Source organism: Helianthus annuus, chromosome 13, assembly GCF_002127325.2.
Source record: "Helianthus annuus cultivar XRQ/B chromosome 13, HanXRQr2.0-SUNRISE, whole genome shotgun sequence".
NCBI lineage: Eukaryota > Viridiplantae > Streptophyta > Magnoliopsida > Asterales > Asteraceae > Helianthus > Helianthus annuus.
In genome coordinates this window covers 131,966,090-131,992,628 of record NC_035445.2, presented here as the reverse complement: position 1 = coordinate 131,992,628, position 26,539 = coordinate 131,966,090, and the positions used below count along the sequence as shown (strand labels likewise).

At 38.9% G+C, this 26,539-nt stretch overlaps 3 protein-coding genes across 3 annotated transcripts; 1 reads left to right on the top strand and 2 right to left on the bottom strand.

Annotated features, from left to right (window-relative positions):
* The first annotated feature begins 1,603 nt into the window (after window positions 1-1,603).
* Window positions 1,604-6,058, top strand: LOC110898706 (phosphoribulokinase, chloroplastic). Its single transcript, XM_022145529.2, has 5 exons — window positions 1,604-2,428; window positions 4,788-4,872; window positions 5,075-5,159; window positions 5,335-5,579; window positions 5,662-6,058. The coding sequence occupies exons 1-5, from the start codon at window positions 1,872-1,874 to the stop codon at window positions 5,911-5,913; spliced, it is 1,224 nt and encodes a 407-aa protein (XP_022001221.1). The 5' UTR covers window positions 1,604-1,871; the 3' UTR covers window positions 5,914-6,058.
* A 561-nt stretch (window positions 6,059-6,619) lies between these two features.
* On the bottom strand, window positions 6,620-20,900 carry LOC110898705 (4-coumarate--CoA ligase-like 6). Its single transcript, XM_022145528.2, has 6 exons — window positions 19,799-20,900; window positions 8,180-8,369; window positions 7,830-7,975; window positions 7,663-7,730; window positions 7,487-7,589; window positions 6,620-6,941 (listed from the first exon to the last, which is right to left on the bottom strand). Exons 1-6 carry the CDS (start codon window positions 20,876-20,878, stop codon window positions 6,828-6,830), a joined length of 1,701 nt encoding a protein of 566 aa, XP_022001220.1. The 5' UTR covers window positions 20,879-20,900; the 3' UTR covers window positions 6,620-6,827.
* A 725-nt stretch (window positions 20,901-21,625) lies between these two features.
* LOC110901333 (velvet complex subunit B-like) lies at window positions 21,626-22,433 on the bottom strand. Its single transcript, XM_022148165.1, has 2 exons — window positions 22,372-22,433; window positions 21,626-21,917 (listed from the first exon to the last, which is right to left on the bottom strand). Exons 1-2 carry the CDS (start codon window positions 22,431-22,433, stop codon window positions 21,626-21,628), a joined length of 354 nt encoding a protein of 117 aa, XP_022003857.1.
* Window positions 22,434-26,539: the final 4,106 nt, after the last annotated feature.

Sequence of the window (26,539 nt, the reverse complement as noted above, 5' to 3'; positions counted from 1 at the left end):
CAATAGCCAGAAACCACATAAAACTCTCTTATTTCTAAAACGCAATGGACACATAAAACTGTCTGTCACTGTGAACTGTCTGAATTGTCTACGATTTACTGTCTTCGAAATGAGCCAATTTCTGGAAAATTAATTGTCTAAAACACAGCTCAACCCCAGCCAGGGGCTCTGCCCCTTGGACCCCGCCAGGGGCTGCCGCCCCTGGGACCCCGCTACCGGGGGCTGCCGCCCCCGGACCCCCGCAACGATCGTAAAACGCAATGACTAAATCAAAAACCCAGATCATGAAAATGAAATTAAAGAATTTCTTACATGGATCGAAGCCGATTTCTTCATCAATTGACGAAATTTGAATGATAGAAACACTTATCAACGCTCGAATCGAACGAATCGAGTGATTATCTCCAAAATCACCGGAAAAACGAGATTTTTTTATAAAATTAAACTGGGTTTTCTTCAAAAAAAGCTGAAGAACACGTTGATCGGGTTCTGAATCATTGATTTGTGATGAAAATCGCACTATAATGTCGTGATTATTGAGATAGAAAGTGAAGAAATAGTTGAAGATGGTGGGTTTTGAAAATGGTGGGTTTTTGAATTTACTGGGTTTTGAAAAAGGAAGAAGGAGTTGGATTGACTAAAATACCCTTTCTCTTTATTTTAAAATTTGCCACATGTCATAATCCTATGGCTTCCTATCCTTTATAGCGAAAATTAACTTCCTATTTGATCTTTTCCCTATATTAATAATAACGACACATAAAATTCTATATAATTACCTGCGTTTAAATTTTATGAAAATACACTTTCTAAAAATTGATATGGCTCTTGACTTTTACCTTTTCACTATGTTTTCAACATGTAAGCTAAAAAGAAGTTTAATATTAACATTGAAGAAAAATAATCCCCTCCACTCCACACATTACCACCCTCATCTATAACCAGCCAATAACATGATGTCACGTGGCACGCCAAATAACCATCCATGCTCACTTTACATAACTTAATTCTAAAGTGACAAATTACTGTACTCCTAAAGCTTTGTAGTAACAACAAGTAGTCATAGAAACCCTTAAAAGTAATGACACCTTTCATGGGACTTGTACTCTTTGAAGTTGTTGTACACTGCCTATTTAGATCACACTTATTCACATCTTTCTCTCAAGTTTACTTGTATCCGGTGGGAGAAGTAAAACTTTTTAGTCAGGGTGTCAGGGTCATCATCTAATTCTCTTCTTTACCGGTTTATAACTAAGAGTTCAAGTCATCAAGATTTTACATATAAAAATCCAAAATTTCTGATGACTGGGTCAACCCGACCTTCTTGAACCCTTTTGGTTCTGCTTTGCGTCTTTAGAATACGGATTGGCCAGTGACATTAACAAGTGGTAAAAGCAGAACTTTTTAGTCAGGATCATCATAAGATTCTCTTTTCTCTTAGTTATAACTAATACTCCAACTCATCAAGAATTTATATATAAAAATCCAAAAATTCTGATGACTAGGTCAAGGGACCTCTTAAACCATTTTGGTTACGCGTCGCATCTTTAGAATACAGATAGGCCAGTGACAAGTGGCAAAAACAGAAATTTTTAGTCGGGGTCATCATATGCTTCTCTTCTCTTTTGGTTATAACTAAGATTCCAACTCATCAAGAATTAGTATATAAAAATCCAAAAACTCTGATGACGGGGTCAGCGGACCTCTTGAACCTTTTGGTTCCGCTTTGCGCCTTTAGAATACGGATAGGCATATCCCCTTGATCCTTTAAAGAAAACAACCACACAAAAATTCTTAAATTGCAAACCAAAAAGTTTCAACCTCTCTCCCTCTTTCTCTCTCTAAAACTTCAAAACCAAGAGAGAGAAGCAATGGCAGTGTGCACAGTGTACACAGTCCAACCTCTCAACACATCATGCTCAATCTCAACACCCACAAAAACCCACCTGGGATTCAACCAAAAACAAGTTTTCTTCTTCAACAACTACAGTAGCAAAAACACCAACAACAGCAGGTTTAGAGGCAACAAAATCACATGCTCAGCTGGTGACACAATAGTAATTGGACTTGCAGCAGATTCTGGGTGTGGAAAAAGCACCTTCATGAGAAGGTTAACCAGTGTGTTTGGTGGTGCAGCTTCACCACCAAAGGGTGGTAACCCTGACTCAAACACACTCATAAGTGACACAACCACTGTTATATGTTTAGATGATTATCATTCATTGGATAGAACTGGAAGGAAAGAAAAGGGTGTGACTGCACTTGACCCAAGAGCCAATGACTTTGATCTTATGTATCAACAAGTTAAGGCTCTTAAAGATGGTGTGGCTGTTGAGAAGCCTATTTATAACCATGTTTCTGGGCTTTTGGACCCTCCTGAGCTCATTAAACCTCCCAAGATTCTTGTTATTGAAGGTTTGCATCCAATGTAAGCATCTTTTTTCATACATTATAGTTAGAGACCAATTAACCGAACATATTAAATGAAATAACTGAAAAAACAGACCCATGCATAACCCTAAAATGGTTGATGAGTTTTGGTGCATTAGTGAAAATGTTAGTAAGATTTCAGTAAGTTTGATGGTGTTCATTGTTGAATTTTGAATGTTTAGGAAGTGTGTGATGTGTGTTTGTTTGTGGAGGATAGGAAGAAGATATCTAAAAGGTGGCTAATGTGGATATGTGTATGTATGGCTGAGAATTTTATGATATCTTTCATGGTATTAGTGTGGGCCATATTCAAGATAATTTTTTTAATTATTTTATTTATTTGTATTTTACTTTACATTTCTAGATAATTGAATCTTGACCATATTAAAGAAAAAAAACTTAACAAGTGGATTATGATACAAATTTTGTTCACTTTTTTTTTTTTAATTCTTTCTTCTTGTTTGAGTTAAAATATTAATCAGTCTAATTAGTCTAGTTGGTTTAATATGGTAAGATGAACAGTTTTTATGAAGATCATCATCATAGTGACACCATAAATTATTGTAGTTTTAAGAAGGTCCTAATAAGAAAACAACATTATATTTTGAGGCCATTTGTGCATAAAAAACCCCAGCAAATGCCAATGCAACATAACATCATATATTTTGCAGAAAATTTGTCACCTGGTTTTATTTTGTGTCTTGTTTTCATTTTTCTTTACTCTAGCAGCGCGGCTCATCTATCAAGTCCCAAATCAACCAGAATCGGAACTTAAAACTTGAAAACCAATACTCACATACATCATAAACTTGATACATCCAATATATACTAGCCGAAACTTGCTAGCCCAGACATTAACATACTAATTATTACATAATATATACTAGCGGTACTAGGAAATTTAACCAATTCATGGGCGGAGCTTTATTGGGGCCGTGGGGTGCCCCGGCCCCACCGATTTTTCGCTCTTAATGTTAAATTTGTCGAAAATTTCAGAAAAAAGCTAGCAGTGTAAAATATTGGTTTTTTAAGAGTCCGCCTCCATCGATTTGGATTTGAGAGTTCGGCCCCTATTGAGTTGTCGTTCAAGCTCCGTCACTGAACCAATTTAACCAACTTGTCCAATTTGGTCCCCAAACTCACCGACTTGTGACTTGTAAACCTATCATTATCCACCGCTTTGTGGATACATACGACCCAACCCAAACTGGCTTGTTTGAGTCGGGAACTACACCCAACAATCACCCCTAATTTCCGACTCGAAACAAGTAGGTAGGTCTTCAACTCCAACCTTGCCATCTTTGTCCTCAACTTAGTTACACCATAACTCGATATACATATTTTGATGTTACCTGTTCGGGATGCAATCCTTTGAACTTCTACTCGAGGTTGATTTCAAACTTGAAATCAAAACCAACAATGGTGACACAAACTTTGATCGATCTTTTGGCTTCTCAACGTCTTCTTGATCACCGACTTATGTTGCTACTCGATAACCAAGAAACCTTTAATGACTGTTGCAGCCCCATAGCTAAAAAGGGCTTATCTTCCTATCTTGGAAAACGACTCTCAAAATCGTTGGCACCAAGCTTTGATACCAATTCAAGTCGCAAAGCAACCAGGAGCAATATCAACACAGTAATTTGGCCAACTCACAACTTTATTATAATCAAGGAAAATAACTCAAAACTTGTAAACCAATACTCATGTACTATAGACCCGATGCATGAATATATAGACTAACCCTAACGTACTTGCTAGCCAAAACATTACCATACTAATAATAACATAATCAAGAAACATAACCAACTTGTCAAATTTTGTCCCCAAGTTCACCGGCTTGTGACTTGTTTAAATCTATCATTAAAAAAATTAAGCCGGACCTCAATTCATTTGGGTTTAATGACGTGTGATTTGCATTTGAATCTTCCTGTTCGATCACAACTCTCTCAACTTTCATTCTTTCGGATTATTTTTTACAAATCGTACACAAAGTATTTGTGATTCTATATCTTTTACAAATCTTATAAAAATTATGTGTATTATCATGTTCCAAGGGTCCCGACTTTAGATTCCGCTTTAGGCCCCCAAGGAAGCTAGTAGTTGAACTAAAAACATCGTAAAAAAAATCAATCATATACATATGTTTGAAAAGATTCAAATTCATACTTAGAAGATGCAAAGATTTGGCTGGTGGCTGGATATGACTAGGTATAAATAATTATTCTAGTCCCATATCTCATGCTTTAATCTCGCATGCAATTTAACCGAAGATTCAAAAGATCGATTTAAGTATTTGACATGGTTATGATCGATGTTTAGCTTACGATGATTGTATATTTTTGAATATAATGTAGGTATGATCAGAGAGTAAGAGATCTCCTGGACTTCAGTATTTACTTGGACATCAGTAATGAGGTTAAATTTGCATGGAAAATTCAGGTATCAAGTGCAAACCGGCTATTTAAGTACATGTACATGACTGTTTATGTGGTTCTTGTAGTTTTCTAGTTAAGATTACTTTATATTGAACATCCGTCGATATATATACATGAATCAATAGATACATAAATACATACAGAACTTAAAGCATTACAATCTACAAGAACGAAAAATGTCTTGACCAAATGACTCTTATCTGTAGAGAGATATGGCAGAGAGAGGACACAGTCTTGAAAGCATTAAAGCTAGCATTGAAGCCAGAAAACCAGATTTTGATGCTTATATTGGTAATCTTCTAAGAACCCCACTTCAGAATTTACATACAACCAGATTACAATAATTCTTGCAAGCCATGTGACTAGCTAGAGATGGTAAAATTAACATGTTTAACCCGTTCAGCCCGTTTGACTTGTTTGATGTTTATAATATGTACTGATGACATGATGATGATAACAAATGCAGATCCACAAAAGCAATATGCAGATGCAGTTATTGAAGTGTTGCCTACTCGTCTCATCCCCGATGATAACGAGGGAAAAGTGTTGAGAGTGAAGCTAATCATGAAAGAAGGAGTTAAATACTTCAACCCAGTGTACTTATTCGATGAAGGTTCGACCGTTTCATGGATCCCATGTGGAAGAAAGCTCACTTGCTCCTATCCTGGCATCAAATTTGCCTATGGTCCAGACACTTATTTCGGCCATGAGGTAACTCAATCTGCACCATATGCAACCAAAAATACATTTCTAAAATAAGCAAGTTTTGACATGAAGATTCACTTCTTTGCAGGTTTCCGTGTTGGAGATGGATGGACAGTTTGACAGATTAGATGAACTCATCTATGTTGAAAGCCATTTGAGCAACATTTCAACTAAATTTTACGGTGAAATCACCCAACAAATGTTGAAACATGCTGACTTCCCTGGTAGCAACAACGGCACTGGTTTGTTTCAAACCATCGTCGGGTTGAAGATCCGAGATTTATTTGAACAAATTGCAGCCAGTAAGGCCTCGGCTCCACTTGAAGCTACAAAAGCTTGATCATAAATAAAGAGTTAATTATGAGTGTTGTAATCCCATATGCATGTATTCAATTCCATTTGTGTATTCCATGGAGATATATGTAATATAATATATATCAGTTCATAAATGAAATCCTACATAGGATCATCAAAAGTTCGTTCCACTTGATACAAGTTCAAATATTATTGTAGTTTTAGAGGGTGTTTGTTTACCTCTTAATGAGGCTCTTAATGGTTCAGACTGTTTGTTTCGTGAGCAAAAGTCTGAATGGTTAAGACCTTTAATCTGAATTGGTCAGACATTTGCCTCTAAACGGTTAAACATTATACTGGCTCTTAATGGTTCAAACCTCTTACTGGTTCAACATTTTTCATTTGTGTTCAATGACTTGTAGTAGACTCACTGATTTCATATTTTTGCTTTCGAATTTGTTGATAATGTAACTAGATTTGTATATTGAATTTGTCAATCTTGTAACTGGCGCTTTTTCGAGTTTGAAACTGTATTTACTTTATCGATTCTTTCATTCGGCTTGTCAATATCATGTCTTTGTTTTGGCGATATTATATTTGATTTATTGACTTTGTATTTTGACTATGTTGATCTTGTCACAAGGCTTTATCGTCATATACTTGCATGACGAGAGAGGTTGTTACTTGATGATTGATATAGTAATGTATAACAGTGTCTGACGTTATATTTATAGATTAACATCGTCAAAATAAGATAAATGTAAACATGTAACGATTTCCAATTCAATGAATTTTAAAGCTGTCATGACTCAAACCCATGCCTCAAGTGAGCTCCTAAAAGAATGTCTTCCGTAAAATAAAAAATGCTGCACAAGCTAGAACACGTTACCAGTTAATAATGTAATCTTTTAAGTGTTTATTGCTTCTTAAAACTCGCTTCGGGTTGTTGATAAGAACAAATTACAGTCTTGAATCTAACTGGTCCTTCAATTGCCTCCTCAAAATCTTTCCTGCTGCAGACCTTGGTATCATGTTAGTAAACATCACTCTTCGCACCTTCTTGTAGGGTGCCACCTGCCACATTGCCGATCATGAGCGTCAAATGACTCGAAAAGCATTAGTGATTTAGACAATGAAGCGTATAAATGGGTTAACATAAAGTTTTTAACTGAAAATGAAAAAGATCAAACATAGTTTGCAATAACATTAAATATATAAAGAATTGGATAAAAAGTGATTGTGGGTCGGCTTGACCCGCGCCAAATATACCTTCTTTGACCCGTTTACCCACCCATTTTGCCATCCCTATGACTTGCAGCCAACATGATGAGATTGTTCGAATTGCAAATAATAATTTTAACAATTTATTAGAAATATTTAGATTATATATGTGAACATATAGTTTTTACAGTCATATTTTGCACATAAATAACACAAAAATATCAAAAGGTTGAGAAAAAAGTGATTGTGGGTCGACTTGACCCGCATCAAAACACCTGCTATGACCCATTTACCCACCCCGACCAACGAACCGACCCACACATTTTGCCACCTCTACAACTTGCAGAGTTGCAGCCAACATTTTAAAGATTGTTTGGATTACAAATACTGATTCAGACCTCTTTGGCTACAAAGTCAATGATGCTAGACTCAGAAGCTTCAGCTCCGGGCTTCATCACCACAAACGCCACTGGAATCTCTCCTGCTTCCTCATCTCTGATTCTGATATCCATCCACATCTTTTTTCAATCAAGTCAAATGCCGATAAAATCATGAACAAATTGGTCACACTCACCCTGTTACCGCAGCATCAAGAATGGCTGGATGAGACGCTAGCACATCCTCTAAATCAGCAGGAGCAATCTGCAGTACAGTCATTCAACATTCAATAATATTATTCATATAATGTAATCGATTTTAATCACTTTTGTAGTAAAGCCTTTCATTTATTTAGTCGATTACCTGAAACCCTTTGTACTTTATCATCTCTTTAACGCGATCAACTATATACAAATACCCATCTTGGTCAAAATAAACAATGTCTCCTGTATGAAGCCAACCATCCTTATCGATGGTCGATGACGTTGCCTCCACATTGTTCAAATATTCTAGCAAATGTTGAGCCAAAAAAACATGTATATCAACCAACATTCATTCACGAAACAAGAAATCTTTCGAAATACATGATACCTAACCGGAATTGATGACTAGATTAACTACTACAAGTCTACAAAAAAAAGAGTCTTTTATAAATAGATAAATACTATATGAGGGATATTTATATCAGAAAGAAAGATCTCTGATATAACTACCTTTCATTATAGCAGGCCCGCGTAGCCAAAGTTCACCGGTCTTCCCAGGAGGTAGATGCAAACGAGTAACCCAGTCTACCACTTTGGCTTGCATATTTGGAGCCAATAGTCCAGCCGACGCATAATTATGCACATCTTGAGTGTTGAATCCACGAGTACCCACAGCCGTTGATTCACTCATTCCATAACCCTGAAAACAAGCACTTAAATGGTATAACTTGTGCAAGATGACCATTTTGATGATACTTAATGCAAGTTATGTAACATCCGGCCTCTCATACCAACCAATAGTGTCTGCTTTGCCCACGAAGAGCTTTACGGATTTTTTTTGGTTACCAAGGTGGAGACTGCCATTGTGCCCAAAACGCGTTGGTGATATTTTAGGCGGCAAATTTGTTGGCCCAGACACTTGATCACAATCATCATTATGATGAGTCCTTAACTTGTTTACAGCGGAATCGTTTGACATGTTTGATCAATGGATGATACGAGTGAATGAAAGGACAAAACAAGAACAGAGTGTAATTGAAATGTCTTGGTACCGAACAATATCGCCGGTTCCTCGTTATTTGTACATAGGAATATGGCGGTTAAGTGTGGCGGGAAAACTGTCATCGGACAGTTTTCGAATTAATTGCTTATCACCCCCCATCACTTATCACCTTGATACGAGTTCTAAGTTATACGAAAATATATATATACAATTACATATCATAAGTAATTAAGTTTAATAAGTCTATTCTATCACTTCCCCCTAAACTTGATTACGTTTAGCAGCAACCTTGAGAACACTTGTTGGTATCATCGACATCGGAAACCCAGGACCAGTCGGAACGGATCGAGTTGTGACCACATACACAATCTCTTTCAAACGAACCACAACTTTCACAATACTTCATTATGAATCAAACTAACCGAAAAAACTTGTTGAATGATAATAACACTAACCGTAACAAATCTGATCGAACTGAACTTTCAATAAACATAAACTTGCATTACAGATTACGTACATACTGATTGCCTTGAACCGTATATATAGCAGCGAAGGGGTGCGAGTATCGGTTGTGTCGTTTCAATGAAGAGATACGTCTCTTCCTTCATAACCGCTGCAGTGGTTACGTACTCACACCGGTTCGCTTAATACGGCCCAAAACAAACTACATGATATTACCCTACTTGACTTCTAATTGTTCGACCCACTGGACATGGCCTCCGGCCCAAACTCTAAAACATAAACAATGAAACAGTAAATTGTTTGACCCATTAAGTAAACTAAATAAATAAACAAACTACCGGCCCGAAACCATATTCATTCGGATAGACTTGATTATCTTTGTTCTTCATTCACCGCCCTAAGCAAGAACATCCGAATCTTCAGCCTTGATTACTCCTTGCGGTTGTTGGTGACCTCTATCTTGACCACCACTTCGTCATCACTTGATTCTTCGAGCCAACCGTTGTTGTTTGAATTTCCAGCCATGACGTTTGCCTTTTTCCCATGCTCGTTCCTCATGAAGTCGAAATACCATTCGACTAGTTCCAAGTAGTAAATGTAGGTAACCTTGACTTCGTATGCATCATCCGGTTCATAACCATACTTGGCCGCAATCACATCCCATAAATTCTTTTCCATTACTTCCTTGAATCCCCCGTTAAGCTTTACGATTCGATGTAACAAGATTAGACTAAGTTCACGGCCATCAATCAACTCGGGTGGCATTGCCTTTTCACATACGATTCCAAGAAAATCTGAAATGAACCAAATTAAGATCTCTTCGAATGGAGCATCGAAGAACCTTTGATGATTCTTTAATTCTTCGTGCAAAGTTATGAGATCTTTCGATTCTACACAACTTTCAATGATCATGTTCCTTTCGATAACGTCTTCCTCGAGTTGTGAAAGAATTAACGCTCGTTCCCGGAGCGTTTCTTTTGACTCATACGGATTATCCTTTTCACCTTCGGTGTATATTAAAAGCGCCTTCTTTGCTTTCTTGGAGTAAACGATTTCTCTCTTTCTTGCCCTCGAACTTTCACCGTACGCCTTTTTCTTGTTCCTTTCCTTTTCGAATTCCCTCTCGTAGTATTCTTCCAAGCATTCCTTAAATTCCTTCTTTTCTTTCTTGTAACCGTTATCAACACCAAGATTATCATAAAACGTGTTGAGATAATCTTGTTCTAAGTCAACCTCCGACTTATCTTCATAAATATCAAACCCTTTCGAGCGACTTCCAAACATCTTCTTTAGGAAACATGTATCCCCCATTGTAACTGTTTCAATTCCTTGAAACAACAGTTGTTCTAGACTTAACACGTTCTTGTCTAGACTAGGAACGTAACTTACACATGGGATTGTTTTGTCTTTACCATCCACCGGGACTCTAACTTCTCCAATACCATGCACAAACGAGAAATACTTCCTACTCTCGTTTGTCACTAACCCAAAGTGCCTCTTGAAACATTTGAACACATTTCGGTTTCCCGTCATGTGTGTTTTGTATGTAGGATCAACAACCCAAATCGAATCCCATTTACCGCCACATGTATCCTTAACCATATAATCACTTTCAACCGGTAATGGCGATAAATTAACATACTTACTTGGACAAATCGAGGCGATATGACCAAATTGCTTGCACTTGAAGCAACGAATTCCCGGTTTCCTTGGTCTTCCCACCTGTGCATTTGCCTTCTTTCCGGACTTCTTCACAAACCCCTTTGGAACCATTTTCTTTGGGAACTTCTTTACCGGTGACTTCCCGGTTCGTATGGTTGGCTTCCCCTGCGCGTACTCATTCATCTCTTCCGCCGCCCGGCCGCACTTTCCACTACGAACAACATTTTCACCGTAGTCGGTCTCAACCGATTTTCCCTTGTCTCCTCGTAAACGGTTCCCATCATTGTCACAACCCTTTCCTGTTCCTGTTAAACCTTTGGCTCTGATACCAATGTTGGTATCATCGTCATCGGAAACCCAGGACCAGTCGGAACGGATCGAGTTGTGACCACATACACAATCTCTTTCAAACGAACCACAACTTTCACAATACTTCATTATGAATCAAACTAACCGAAAAAACTTGTTGAATGATAATAACACTAACCGTAACAAATCTGATCGAACTGAACTTTCAATAAACATAAACTTGCATTACAGATTACGTACATACTGATTGCCTTGAACCGTATATATAGCAGCGAAGGGGTGCGAGTATCGGTTGTGTCGTTTCAATGAAGAGATACGTCTCTTCCTTCATAACCGCTGCAGTGGTTACGTACTCACACCGGTTCGCTTAATACGACCCTGCAGCGGTTATGAAGGAAGAGACGTATCTCTTCATTGAAACGACACAACCGATACTCGCACCCCTTCGCTGCTATATATACGGTTCAAGGCAATCAGTATGTACGTAATCTGTAATGCAAGTTTATGTTTATTGAAAGTTCAGTTCGATCAGATTTGTTACGGTTAGTGTTATTATCATTCAACAAGTTTTTTCGGTTAGTTTGATTCATAATGAAGTATTGTGAAAGTTGTGGTTCGTTTGAAAGAGATTGTGTATGTGGTCACAACTCGATCCGTTCCGACTGGTCCTGGGTTTCCGATGACGATGATACCAACATTGGTATCAGAGCCAAAGGTTTAACAGGAACAGGAAAGGGTTGTGACAATGATGGGAACCGTTTACGAGGAGACAAGGGAAAATCGGTTGAGACCGACTACGGTGAAAATGTTGTTCGTAGTGGAAAGTGCGGCCGGGCGGCGGAAGAGATGAATGAGTACGCGCAGGGGAAGCCAACTATACGAATCGGGAAGTTACCGGTAAAGAAGTTCCCAAAGAAAATGGTTCCAAAGGGGTTTGTGAAGAAGTCCGGAAAGAAGGCAAATGCACCGGTGGGAAGACCAAGGAAACCGGGAATTCGTTGCTTCAAGTGCAAGCAATTTGGTCATATCGCCTCGATTTGTCCAAGTAAGTATGTTAATTTATCGCCATTACCGGTTGAAAGTGATTATATGGTTAAGGATACATGTGGCGGTAAATGGGATTCGATTTGGTTTGTTGATCCTACATACAAAACACACATGACGGGAAACCGAAATGTGTTCAAATGTTTCAAGAGGCACTTTGGGTTAGTGATAAACGAGAGTAGGAAGGATTTCTCGTTTGTGCATGGTATTGGAGAAGTTAGAGTCCCGGTGGATGGTAAAGACAAAACAATCCCATGTGTAAGTTACGCTCCTAGTCTAGACAAGAACGTGTTAAGTCTAGAACAACTGTTGTTTCAAGGAATTGAAACAGTTACAATGGGGGATACATGTTTACTAAAGAAGATGTTTGGAAGTCGCTCGAAAGGGTTTGATATTTATGAAGATAAGTCGGAGGTTGACTTAGAACAAGATTATCTCAACACGTTTTATGATAATCTTGGTGTTGATAACGATTACAAGAAAGAAAAGAAGGAATTTAAGGAATGCTTGGAAGAATACTACGAGAGGGAATTCGAAAAGGAAAGGAACAAGAAAAAGGCGTACGGTGAAAGTTCGAGGGCAAGAAAGAGAGAAATCGTTTACTCCAAGAAAGCAAAGAAGGCGCTTTTAATATACACCGAAGGTGAAAAGGATAATCCGTATGAGTCAAAAGAAACGCTCCGGGAACGAGCGTTAATTCTTTCACAACTCGAGGAAGACGTTATCGAAAGGAACATTATCATTGAAAGTTGTGTAGAACCGAAAGATCTCATAACTTTGCACGAAGAATTAAAGAATCATCAAAGGTTCTTCGATGCTCCATTCGAAGAGATCTTAATTTGGTTCATTTCAGATTTTCTTGGAATCGTATGTGAAAAGGCAATGCCACCCGAGTTGATTGATGGCCGTGAACTTAGTCTAATCTTGTTACATCGAATCGTAAAGCTTAACGGGGGATTCAAGGAAGTAATGGAAAAGAATTTATGGGATGTGATTGCGGCCAAGTATGGTTATGAACCGGATGATGCATACGAAGTCAAGGTTGCCTACATTTACTACTTGGAACTAGTCGAATGGTATTTCAACTTCATGAGGAACGAGCATGGGAAAAAGGCAAACGTCATGGCTGGAAATTCAAACAACAACGGTTGGCTCGAAGAATCAAGTGATGACGAAGTGGCGGTCAAGATAGAGGTCACCAACAACCGCAAGGAGTAATCAAGGCTGAAGATTCGGATGTTCTTGCTTAGGGCGGTGAATGAAGAGCAAAGATAATCAAGTCCATCCGAATGAATATGGTTTCGGGCCGGTAGTTTGTTTATTTATTTAGTTTACTTAATGGGTCAAACAATTTACTGTTTCATTGTTTATGTTTTAGAGTTTGGGCCGGAGGCCATGTCCAGTGGGTCGAACAATTAGAAGTCCAGTAGGGTAATATCATGTAGTTTGTTTTGGGCCGTATTAAGCGAACCGTGTATCCCGAAAGATCAATTTGTTGGCCCGAAATGATCTTTGATTTCTAGAATGAGCGTGATTAAACAAACTTGAATAAACAATAACTTGAATGTATGTACAAATCGAATGAATGTGTAGTAATACAAATGAAAACAAACGATCCTATTTATAGTTTTCAACGGGTACGAGTGAAGAGTTGTGTCTCTTTGCGAATAGACGCGTCCCTTGAATGTGTGGCTGTGATTAATTGTGAAGAGACACGTCGTTTCCTGTCCATACATTCCAACCGGTGCCTTTCTTCTTTTCTTTTTGCCTTGTCCGATCGGAGACAGTGTGAGAGAGGGACACACCCTTTCGGTAAGAGGTGGTGGTTACCACCTTTCATTTTGACAAGATTGGTCCTTGTAGTTCATAACCGCTTATATAACTATGTATTCTAACTATCTAACTAAGTACTTGATGTTAAGAGATTAACCGGGTTTCATTCACCCCCTAATCTCGAACATCCGTAAGTTGCTTCAAATCTTGAATCCCGAGCAGTTCCCTCATTGTAGCAAACTTGATCCTTGCTAGTGCCTTTGTTAGTATATCTGCTCGTTGTAGTTCTCCACTTATGTGTTCCACAGTGATATCTTCGTTCTCCACACATTCTCTTATGAAATGATAGCGTGTGTCAATGTGCTTGCTTCTTCCATGAAAGACTGGATTTTTCATGAGTGCTATTGCTGAAACATTATCTACTCTGAGTGTTATCTTCTCTTCCTTCCAGCCTGTAATTTCACTTAACAATCTTTTAAGCCATAGTGCTTGGCATGCTGCTGCAGTGGCTGCCATGAATTCTGATTCACATGATGATAGTGCCACTGTCTGTTGCTTTTGTGTACACCAGGTTATAGGTGATTCTCCAAAGTAGAATACCAGACCAGTTGTTCCTTTTCCTTTGTCTGTATTAACTCTAAAACTACTATCACTACAACCTGTGATCTTACATCGTCCTTGCCTTTTGTAGATGATTCCATGCTCTTTAGTTCCTTTGATGTAACGTAGTATTTGCTTTACTGCTTTCAAGTGTTGTTCCTTTGGTTCTTGCATGAATCTACTAAGCAGACTGACTGGGTAACATAGATCTGGCCTTGTATGCAATAAGTACCTGAGAGAACCTATCAGGCTTCTGTAATGGGTTGCATATACTAGATCTCCTTCTTCAGTCTTTGTTAATTGAGTTCCTGGAGTCATGGGAGTCTTTGTGTCATTGCAGGATAACATATCGGCGTCTTTGAGTATCTTGTTGATATATCCTGTTTGCTTGATGCCTATCTCACCCCCTGCTTGAATTACTTCTATTCCCAGATAGTATGCTAGCAATCCTAGATCGCTCATATCAAATTTGTTCTTCATCTGATATTTGAAGATGTCTATCTCCTTTTTTGATGTTCCAGTGACTATCAAGTCATCAACATAGACTCCAACTATTAGCGTAGAAGTTTCACTTGTCCTTGTATCGATTGCATTTTCTAAAGTGCACTTCTTGAAGTTAAGTGACTTTACGGTTTGATCTAACTTCGTATTCCAAGCTCTTGGTGCTTGTCTCAATCCATACAGAGCTTTAGCTAGTCTATAAACCTTTCCTTCATTCCCTGGCTTTACAAATCCTTCTGGTTGTGATACATAGACTTCCTCCTTGAGGTCTCCGTGTAAGAATGCAGATTTCACATCTAAATGATGTACCTCCCAACCTTGATATGCTGCTAATGCCAACATTAGTCGTACTGTCTCCATACGTGCTACTGGTGCAAAGACTTCGTCAAACTCTATTCCGTGTTGCTGAACATATCCTTTTGCAACTAGCCTTGCCTTGTGTCTGACAATGTTCCAAGCATTCCTCATACGGATTATCCTTTTCACCTTCGGTGTATATTAAAAGCACCTTCTTTGCTTTCTTGGAGTAAACGATTTCTTTCTTTCTTGCCCTCGAACTTTCACCGTACGCCTTTTTCTTGTTCCTTTCCTTTTCGAATTCCCTCTCGTAGTAATCTTCCAAGCATTCCTTAAATTCCTTCTTTTCTTTCTTGTAACCGTTATCAACACCAAGATTATCATAAAACGTGTTGAGATAATCTTGTTCTAAGTCAACCTCCGACTTATCTTCATAAATATCAAACCCTTTCCTGTTCCTGTTAAACCTTTGGCTCTGATACCAATGTTGGTATCATCGTCATCGGAAACCCAAGACCAGTCGGAACGGATCGAGTTGTGACCCTACTGGACTTCTAATTGTTCGACCCACTGGACATGGCCTCCGGCCCAAAACAAACTACATGATATTACCCTACTGGACTTCTAATTGTTCGACCCACTGGACATGGCCTCCGGCCCAAACTCTAAAACATAAACAATGAAACAGTAAATTGTTTGACCCATTAAGTAAACTAAATAAATAAACAAACTACCGGCCCGAAACCATATTCATTCGGATGGACTTGATTAGACTCAATAAATAAGAATAACACTTGGAGTTTGACAGAGTTGCCAAGAGATCACAAGGCAATAGGTTTAAAATGGGTATTCAAGACTAAGAAAGATGCAAACGGAAACATTGTCAGACACAAGGCAAGGCTAGTTGCAAAAGGATATGTTCAGCAACACGGAATAGACTTTGACGAAGTCTTTGCACCAGTAGCACGTATGGAGACAGTACGACTAATGTTGGCTTTAGCAGCATATCAAGGTTGGGAGGTACATCATTTAGATGTGAAATCTGCATTCTTACACAGAGACCTCAAGGAGGAAGTCTATGTATCACAACCAGAAGGATTTGTATAGCCAAGGAATGAAGGAAAGGTTTATAGACTAGCTAAAGCTCTGTATGGATTGAGACAAGCACCAAGAGCTTGGAATACGAAGTTAGATCAAACCCTAAAGTCACTTAACTTCAAGAAGTGCACTTTAAAAAATGCAATCTATACAAGAACAAGTGAAACTTCTACGCTAATAGTTGGAGTCTATGTTGATGACTTGATAGTCACTGGAACATCAAAAAAGGAGATAGACATCTTCAAATCTCAGATGAAGAACAAATTTGATATGAGCGATCTAGGATTGCTAGCATACTATCTAGGAATAGAAGTAATTCAAGCAGGGGGTGAGATAGGCATCAAGCAAACAGGATATATCAACAAGATACTCAAAGACGCCGATATGTTATCCTGCAATGACACAAAGCCTCCCATGACTCCAGGAACTCAATTAACAAAGACTGAAGAAGGAGATCTAGTAGATGCAACGCATTACAGAAGCCTGATAGGTTCTCTCAGGTACTTATTGCATACAAGGCCAGATCTATGTTACCCAGTCAGTCTGCTTAGTAGATTCATGCAAGAACCAAAGGAACAACACTTGAAAGCAGTAAAGCAAATACTACGTTACATCAAAGGAACTAAAGAGCATGGAATCATCTACAAAAGGTAAGGAGGATGTAAGATCACAGGTTGTAGTGATAGTAGTTTTAGAGTTAATACAGACAAAGGAAAAGGAACAACTGGTCTGGTATTCTACTTTGGAAAATCACCTATAACCTGGTGTACACAAAAGCAACAGACAGTGGCACTATCATCATGTGAATCAGAATTCATGGCAGCCACTGCAGCAGCATGCCAAGCACTATGGCTTAAAAGATTGTTAAGTGAAATTACAGGCTGGAAGGAAGAGAAGATAACACTCAGAGTAGATAATGTTTCAGCAATAGCACTCATGAAAAATCCAGTCTTTCATGGAAGAAGCAAGCACATTGACACACGCTATCATTTCATAAGAGAATGTGTGGAGAACGAAGATATCACTGTGGAACACATAAGTGGAGAACTACAACGGGCAGATATACTAACAAAGGCACTAGCAAGGATCAAGTTTGCTACAATGAGGGAACTGCTCGGGATTCAAGATTTGAAGCAACTTACGGATGTTCGAGATTAAGGGGGTGAATGAAACCCGGTTAATCTCTTAACATCAAGTACTTAGTTAGATAGTTAGAATACATAGTTATATAAGCGGTTATGAACTACAAGGACCAATGTTGTCAAAATGAAAGGTGGTAACCACCTCTTACCGAAAGGGTGTGTCCCTCTCTCACACTGTTTCCGATCGGACAAGGAAAAAAGAAAAGAAGAAAGGCACCGGTTGGAATGTATGGACAGGAAACGACGTGTCTCTTCACAATTAATCACAGCCACACATTCAAGGGACGCGTCTATTCGCAAAGAGACACAACTCTTCACTCGTACCCGTTGAAAACTATAAATAGGATCGTTTGTTTTCATTTGTATTACTACACATTCATTCGATTTGTACATACATTCAAGTTATTGTTTATTCAAGTTTGTTTAATCACGCTCATTCTAGAGATCAAAGATCATTTCGGGCCAACAACACTTTCGTTGGCTTCTTCGACGGCTTTCCGTGCATGATTAAAATTGAACTTCCTCCTCTTCTTTTGTATGTTCCATGCACCTTCCCAATCATTGCCTGCGTAAAGTGCATAATGATCCATTGCAGTCACCTCCTTGATTACTTCTGCACTTGCACTCCTTCCATGGCTGCATTCCGGTGCGTCTTCTTTTTCCTTCATTCTTTCTAAGTCGTCTGCTTTCTCTTGCACATCTTTAAACCTGTAATAGTACACTAAAACATCCAAGTACATGGCATAAACTACTCGGATGTACTCTCCATCCTTATACTCGTAACCCAAATCTTTGGCAATTATCGGCCAGAGATTGTCTTCGGTCACGTTGCTGTATCCACCGTCTCTTTCTACAATTATGTAAAGACTTAACAAGTCTATCTTCCTGTTTTCTGTCATCACCGGCGGCATTGGTCTTGTGGTTATTCCCAAGAAGACTGTGATGAACCATGACACCATCTCTTCGAACTTCTTCTCTAATTCATGTTTGTAATGAAATACAAACTTCCCATCTTCTAACATATTTAACAGATTCTTGCAATCATTGATATCCTTGAAATCCAAGGCCCTTATAATCATCACACTCCAATCCGTTTCACAAGAAGAGATATGTAGATCTTCGAAATAAGAATTCAAATATTCTTCCTTATATTTTTCATTTACATCATTCAAACTTATCACCTTTTGCTTTTCTTTTAGACCCAATTCATCTTCCTTGGACAATCCCGTGATTTCATTTACGGTATTAACTGTCGGAGGAGAGAACATGGGAAAGATCTTGCAAGTATCTCCGGCCTTTTTGACCGTGAATCCTTGCAAGGTCAACTGATTGATACTAAGAACATTCCTGTCTAGTTCAGGCGTGTATAAAACGCTTTGAATCAGCAATCTTTCATTATTAGACTTAACTTCTACAACCCCTATGCCCCGCATAAACAGAAATTCATTTTCCCCTGAATTTGTTTCGACCCCCACTAAATGTTTTATACGTTTAAAAACATTTATCTTACCGGCATAGTGTTGTGTAAATGAATGACTGACATACCATATGTCTCCCCACATACCGCCTTCGGTTCCTGTCACTATCATTTCGTTCCGATCTTCTGCAGACACCTTTTGATTTCGAATTCCTGCATTTACCGCTTGACTGATCAGTTGTGTGTTTTCATCATTTTCTTTCGATTTGCATTCGTAGATGTAATGCCCTGGACGATGGCAGTAAAAGCATAATCTTGTTCTTTGATTTCTTTTCTGCAACTTGATTTGTTCTTCACGACAGTGTTGGCACGGAAGTATTGTCGAAGTGGCTCTGATACCACATGTTGGCCCAGACACTTGATCACAATCGTCATTATGATGAGTCCTTAACTTGTTTACAGCGGAATCGTTTGACATGTTTGATCAATGGATGATACGAGTGAATGAAAGGACAAAACAAGAACAGAGTGTAATTGAAATGTCTTGGTACCGAACAATATCGCCGGTTCCTCGTTATTTGTACATAGGAATATGGCGGTTAAGTGTGGCGGGAAAACTGTCATCGGACAGTTTTCGAATTAATTGCTTATCACCCGCCATCACTTATCACCTTGATACGAGTTCTAAGTTATACGAAAATATATATATACAATTACATATCATAAGTAATTAAGTTTAATAAGTCTATTCTATCAAAATTCCGTACGATTGAGTTAAGGTGTGATGTGTGAACAATGGGATAGAATGGTAATTTGCTTACTTGAATGAAATCAACTTGAGGAAAACAATGCACAAACTCCTCAATAGTCCTTGTGCTCAAAGGTGCAGCACCACAAGAAACCTGCTTCAAACTTCTTAATCTTTCACCAACACCACCCTTTCCAGCCTTGATCAATGCGGTCACCAACGTCGGCACCCCAGGAAAATGAGTCACCCCATATCTATCAACACACCGAAGATTCTCATCGACGCTAAACTTCTTCATAACCACAATTTTCGTCCCCAATGACAGAATCCCCACAATAAAAAGCACAAGCCCATATATATGAAACATGGGCACAACAGCCAAATAAGCATTCTCTTCCGGTCGAAACTCATACTGCGAAGCCTCAAACCGAACAAAAAGCTCAACCCCACAAATCAAATTCCTATGACTCAACACAACACCTTTACTAGCACCAGTAGTACCAGATGAATACAAAATAGCAGCCGTATCATCCTGCCGAACCGTTCTACTAGCAACGAAATCACCATCACCCGATATAAGCTTGTAAAAAGGCGCAAATTCGACTTGGTTTGAATCAAACTGCGCGTTTTCTGGCACGACGACAGTTGGAATCCCAATTGAGTTCAACTCATCAGCTTTATCCATAACAGTAAATGCCATACTCACATGACAAGCAATTGCTTGTTTTTTAACTTCAGAAAAACTACTTAACGGATTCGTTGTAGTCACAACAGCACCAAGATACAACACACCCAAAACAATTATTGGATAATAGATGGAATTTGGTAACAGAATCAAAATGACATCACCTTGAGCAACACCCATGTGGTGGAGTCCACTTGCAACAGATTTTATCAACGGTTGGAGTTGTGAGTACAATATTGAAACACCCGATGCAGCATCGACGAGTGCGGTTTCTCCTTCGTGTTTGTTCGAGAATATGTGTGAAACGACGTCGAGATACGGGTCTGAAGGGAGGGTGATTGGTGGGTGTGTGCTGGTGTATACTCCAGTTTTGTTGGAGTAAAACATATGGGATGATGAATGGTTTTTTAACTGTGGTTGGTTATTGGATTGTTTTGATTGAGAGTGAGTTTTAGAGAAGGTAGCCATTGGGTGTGTGATAAATGCAAAGAGTTTGAATGGTGGTTGAAGAGAGTGATTACAGATAGATATGCTTGTTCCTCGTACAAGTTGTTATTATAGATTCAGGCCGCACGGGGCCCGGGGGTATAAAAAGGGGATGACTTGGGAAGGGTCCGGTTTTATAACTAACTAGCTATAAAAAGGATATATTATTATTATTGTTGTTATTATTATTAAAGTGTGTAAGTCTACACGATAGATGATTTAAAGTTAATGCTAGCCTTATTGATGGTCCAGTGAGCGTGACTGTGCAACATACATGGAGTCTTTTACAGGTGTAAGCCTGTCTAACATAGTATGTGCATTTGATGGTGAAGATCGCTTCACAAATTGATGTTTACTTACGATTACGATTAAAGTTGATGTGCATGTTTGATGTTAGAATATGTTTTGATGAAAATTATTAAACGTTTTATATTAAAAGATAACTCCTTACTTTAATAAAACTAGAATTCACTTTGGTATATGACTTTTTAACATGTATGCTAGGTGGACATGTTTCTTTGATAATAAGTCCACGACATGGATAGAAGGCTCCCTTGCTCTTTATAAATTGAATGTTTTGTTTAAACTTGACGAATTGATGTACTTGCTACTTCATGTTTTCCACTACTATTTATGACCTTTAAGGGTCTGTTTGGTACGAGGTAATGAAATGGACGAGATAATGAAATGGACAAGGTAATGGAATGGATGAGCGAATGCAATTGATCATTACAATTCCATATGTTGTTTGGTTACCATGTGAGAATGAAATGAATCGGCAGTGAGTGGCGGTCGTGGGTAGTGGTCGGTGGCCGTGATAGGTGACGTTGTGGGTGGTGGCGACAACGGTGGGTGGTGGTGACGGCGAGTGGCAGTGATAGGTGACGTTGTAGGTGGTTGCGACAACGGTGGGTGGTGGTGACGACGAGTGGCAGTGATGGCCGTCGATGGTGGTTGGTAGCGGCGGAGAGTGGCAACGACTGTAGGTGGCTGGCGATCTATTTCATTCTGTTTCTCATTCCTGCATACCAAACACTACCTTATTGGTTTAAAACTATGTTTTGATGTAATAATCCAACTGTAAGGCTTTCCACGTTTGAGGCCTTACAGATAAACCACTCAAAAAGTAGATAACAGATATAACATTAAGGTAATGTCTGCTACGCAGGAATGAGAGGCGAGACAGAATGGGCCATTACGAGGGAATAAAGAAAAGGGTGTTTGGTTGGTCAACGTAATGGAATCACACATTACATAAGACATTCCGTTCCTGCAAAATTATTCCATCCCCCTATGTTTTTTTTTTTCATTTGATCCCCTCTTGCACCCTTCACTAATAATACAACAACCCAACACTGTCGCCACCACCCACAACCAATGCCCACCGCCGTCGCCACCAGTAACCTGCCACCATCACTCCCCGCTACCCCTACGCCGCCACCCTGATGACCATCACCACCACTGTCGCCACCGACCTCAACTGACGCCGCCACCCACCTACCACCGCCGCTGCCACCCACCTGTCACCGCCACCCATCGTCACCGCCACCAACGACGCCCACCGCCGCCACCACCCACCGACCACCCCTGCCGCCACCCACCGCAACTGCCGCCGCCACCACCGCCACCTATCACTACCTAAAATCACCGCCACCGACCACCACCACTACCACCGATTTTATTCCTTTGTTTTTTCTTGCCTATCAAATAATACATGATAATAATTTATTCCATTCTCACATGCTAACTAAAAAATATATGGAATGGTAATGATTACTCCTTTCCCTCATCCATTTCATTTTCTTGTCTATTCAATTACCCAATACCGTAAAGACCCTAAGATTTAATTTTAATTCTCTTTATATTAAGTTATGACTGGCATACTAAACTTGTCAAACTTGAACTGGCAAGTCATATTTTTATTTTCGACTGACAAATTAATCTACAAATACATATATTCCTTTAAAATAACCCAAAAGACTAACCTTAACTTAAAGGTAAATTATTCAAACAAACAAGACATCACTCCATTCTTTTGTTCTTTTCATATTCAAAAAGTAGATAACTGATATAAGACTATTTCTCTATTAATCAATTGTCAATCTTGAATTGGCAAGTAGTGGTGTAAACAAGTCGAGCTATTTGAGATCGGCTCAAGAAAAGCCCAAACGAGTCGAGCTTAAACAAGTTCGAGCCCAACCCGAGCCTATAAAACAAGCTTGTTTAATAAATGAGGCCAGGCCCGAGCTTCGTTTATCAAGCTCAAGCCAGTTCGCGAGCCTACTGTTTATATACATATTTATTAATATATTAAATATTTATTTAAATACTAGTAATTAATATTGATAAATTTATGAAAAAAATAAATTATATATAAAATAATAAATATAATTAATATATATTAATTAGGAAATAATAAACGAGCCGAGCTCGAGCTAGAGTTTAAAATATTACCTACGAGCCAAGCTCGTTCTAGAGCTTTAATAAGTTAAACAAGCTTGAGCTCGGACTTGAACAACATAAGTTAATATGGATGATGTATACCACTAAGATTAAATTCAAATTCTCAATTTAAGGCTAGCATACTAAACTTGTCAATCTTAAATTGACAAGTCATATTTTTAATTTTGGGTCACAGCCGAGCTATTAAGTCTATTAATGAGATCTATAATGTATTTTAATATTTTTGTTACACTTCCCCCATTACGGAAAAGGCTAGTCATTAATGAGATCGTTCAAATAAGTCTATTACGTTAACCAAAGAACTATGGTTTTTCGCTTTCATTAACCGTAAAACATCATAAAAAAGGAAATACCGAGTCTAAGGTTCTGTTTGTTTTTTGGCCAGAAGTACTTCTGACCACTTATGTCTGCGCCGCGCAGACGCGGGCAGACGTTTGGATGCTGCAGATTGTTTGTTTTCTCGCAGACCTTTCATTAAAAAAGGTCTGCGAGACCTCTTCACCAAGCAGACATGTTCCATCATCTTCCAACCTCTTCCAACCTCTTCTCCTCTTCTCCCTCTTCTCCCTTGCTTGATGTTTAATTAGTATGGAATTCATGGAATTAGTATGGAATTAAATTCTTGAGAAGAAGCTGACTCGTGGAGGCAACTAATTCTCCTTCAATTTTTTTTTTTTTTTTGAAATGTAAACTTCATAAAAACGAAACCGACCAAACCTCGAAACAGGGCGGCCAAAACACAGATCGAACTACATATTCACAAAACTACACCAACTAACCCAAGAGATGTTTCTATCTTTACTTCTATTACAAATCCATAGGAATCCGAGCATTTTATTTCGTTGACGATATCGACCACCTTCACTTGTTTACTTTCAAACCTGAGTTTATTGCGCACTCGCCATAAGCACCAGCAAGCCACTCTCACAATTCCGTAGAAAACGTCTCTAGCTCTACCCGCAAGGCCAACCTGTTTGTGCACTTCCAGAATTTCCTTAACCGAAGTAATGATAACAGGAGCAATCTTGCACCACCTTGAAACCACAAACCAAACCTAGGCAGCAACGACCCATCTGGTGAAAAGATGATCAACATTTTCTTCACCCGAATTGCATAGAGTACAGGTCGTGTCTTCGATGTCCACTCCACGATTAAGAAGGGCAACCAAGGTGGGAATTCTGCCCATCTCGGCTTTCCAAGCAAGCAGGTTACATTTAGCCGGAACCAGTTTGCTCCATTCCAAAACGAAATTGACGCTTGATAGCTCCCCTTTAGATATGGAACGCTTCACTTCTTTGACCGAAAATTCTCTAGTTGTTGCCCCAACCCACTTCCACCGTCTCGCTCCTCCTTGATCTGCACCAAATCCAAAGACCTGCAAAACCAATTAAAATCAGTAATTTGTATGAAAATTTCAGGCCCTTTCCTCCACTTCCATGTCGCGTTATGACTCCCCTCCCGAGCACACAATCTATTAGCCACTTTACATCTCTTTTCGGACTCTAATTTGAATATGTTGGGGTATATATCTTTTAGCGGCTCACTTTCCAGCCAAGGGTCAGTGAAATGTCTTGACCATTACCCAACTCCCCTCTAAATAAACTCTTTAACGGAGACCCTTCAATTTTAGATTTAGTGTAAATCTTGACGATATTATTCCACACTCCGATGACGGATTTTTTGGCCAGCAGAAAGTCCCAATTGCCTCTACAAGTATGGATGTAACACCTCGAATTTTTGTGTCCAATGATGTGTTAACACGTGTCATTTGTTTACACGTGGCATCTATAATAAATAAAGGACTAATTTTGACAAACCTTGAAAGTATATAAATTCGAGGGTTATAAATGTCAACAAGGGCAAATATACTGTATAGTAACCCTAAATAATGCTTAAACCTTCAAACGAATAAATTATAGATCGTACAAAAACAAAACGCGGAAGAAAGTGAGAGATTACAAACTACAGGGGTTAACTGTGTCAACATGTTTAATAATACCTCTGAGTGACCCTTTAACGTTCCAAAGACTTTGTAACGGTATTATACACTCACTAAAATAATATATATGAATTTCGCAAAGTTTCGATATGAAACAAGAAAGTTACGATCGAATTCGTAGAAGAAGGGTTAAAAGCGTCAATAATGAAAGTTAAGGCTTTCTGAATAATTTATAAATAAACCGGGGACTTTATAATGCGGGTAAATAACACGAGGCCCCTATCGGTAAATAACCGAGGGCCAAACCGCAAAGTTACCCCTTCAAACCCGAAAGGTCAGGTAAATCATTACGAAAGATTTCGTTATTAATGGCCAGATTCTGTAATCATAACAAAAGATTTAAAGTTTCTGAAATTATAACCTCTCGCGACCCGCGTGAAGGTTAGGGGTAAGTTGAGGCGGGCCGCGAGCCACCTCAATTACGCATCTGATTTATTAAACTCAGGCGACCCGCGTTATATTGCATGGGAACTCCCATGCGGGCCGCGTAAAGTGCCCAGATGCAGAATGTTGATGTTTTCTTGACTTTTGGAGCCTTGAACGATCAATAACCAACAAATGGGGCATGGGCACCCTATGCTCGACCCATAACACTTAGGGGACACCTACCATCACCTCTGGTCTGATTGTAAGTGTTGTAATGATCATGTTTGCTTGGCATTGGCTATAAATAGCATGCCTTAAGCTCATAACAATTCACACAACTCAAACTCACATCTCTGATCATTCTAAGTGCTCTCAAGTCCTCATCTCTGCTCCATAAGCAAGAACACAACCTCTGTAAGTGATCTAACCCTTTGTGGTTCCACATTTGCTTAGTATTTAGCTAAAAACCGAACCGTCGTAAATACGGTTTGACATTTAAATAACTCAGTGATGGTTCAGTCTTATGACGAATCAAAAGTGGTTATGAGTTGGTATTTATCTGGGTAATAAACCTCTGAAATGGTTCCCCCTGATCACCACTCTAACTATGTCAAATGTCGAGTCAAACGCGCACTTAAAAAGTCAACAGAAAGCTATTTTAGCGATTTAAGCATAATCTGTAATGTACAAGTTATGGAACCTGTTTTGACAATCATAAAACATGATAATAAGTATATAAACTTGTTTGCGCTCGTTTGAATCGACCATTTGCTATATTGAACCGGTTCGGGGCCGAATGTCGCAAAAGTTTGACT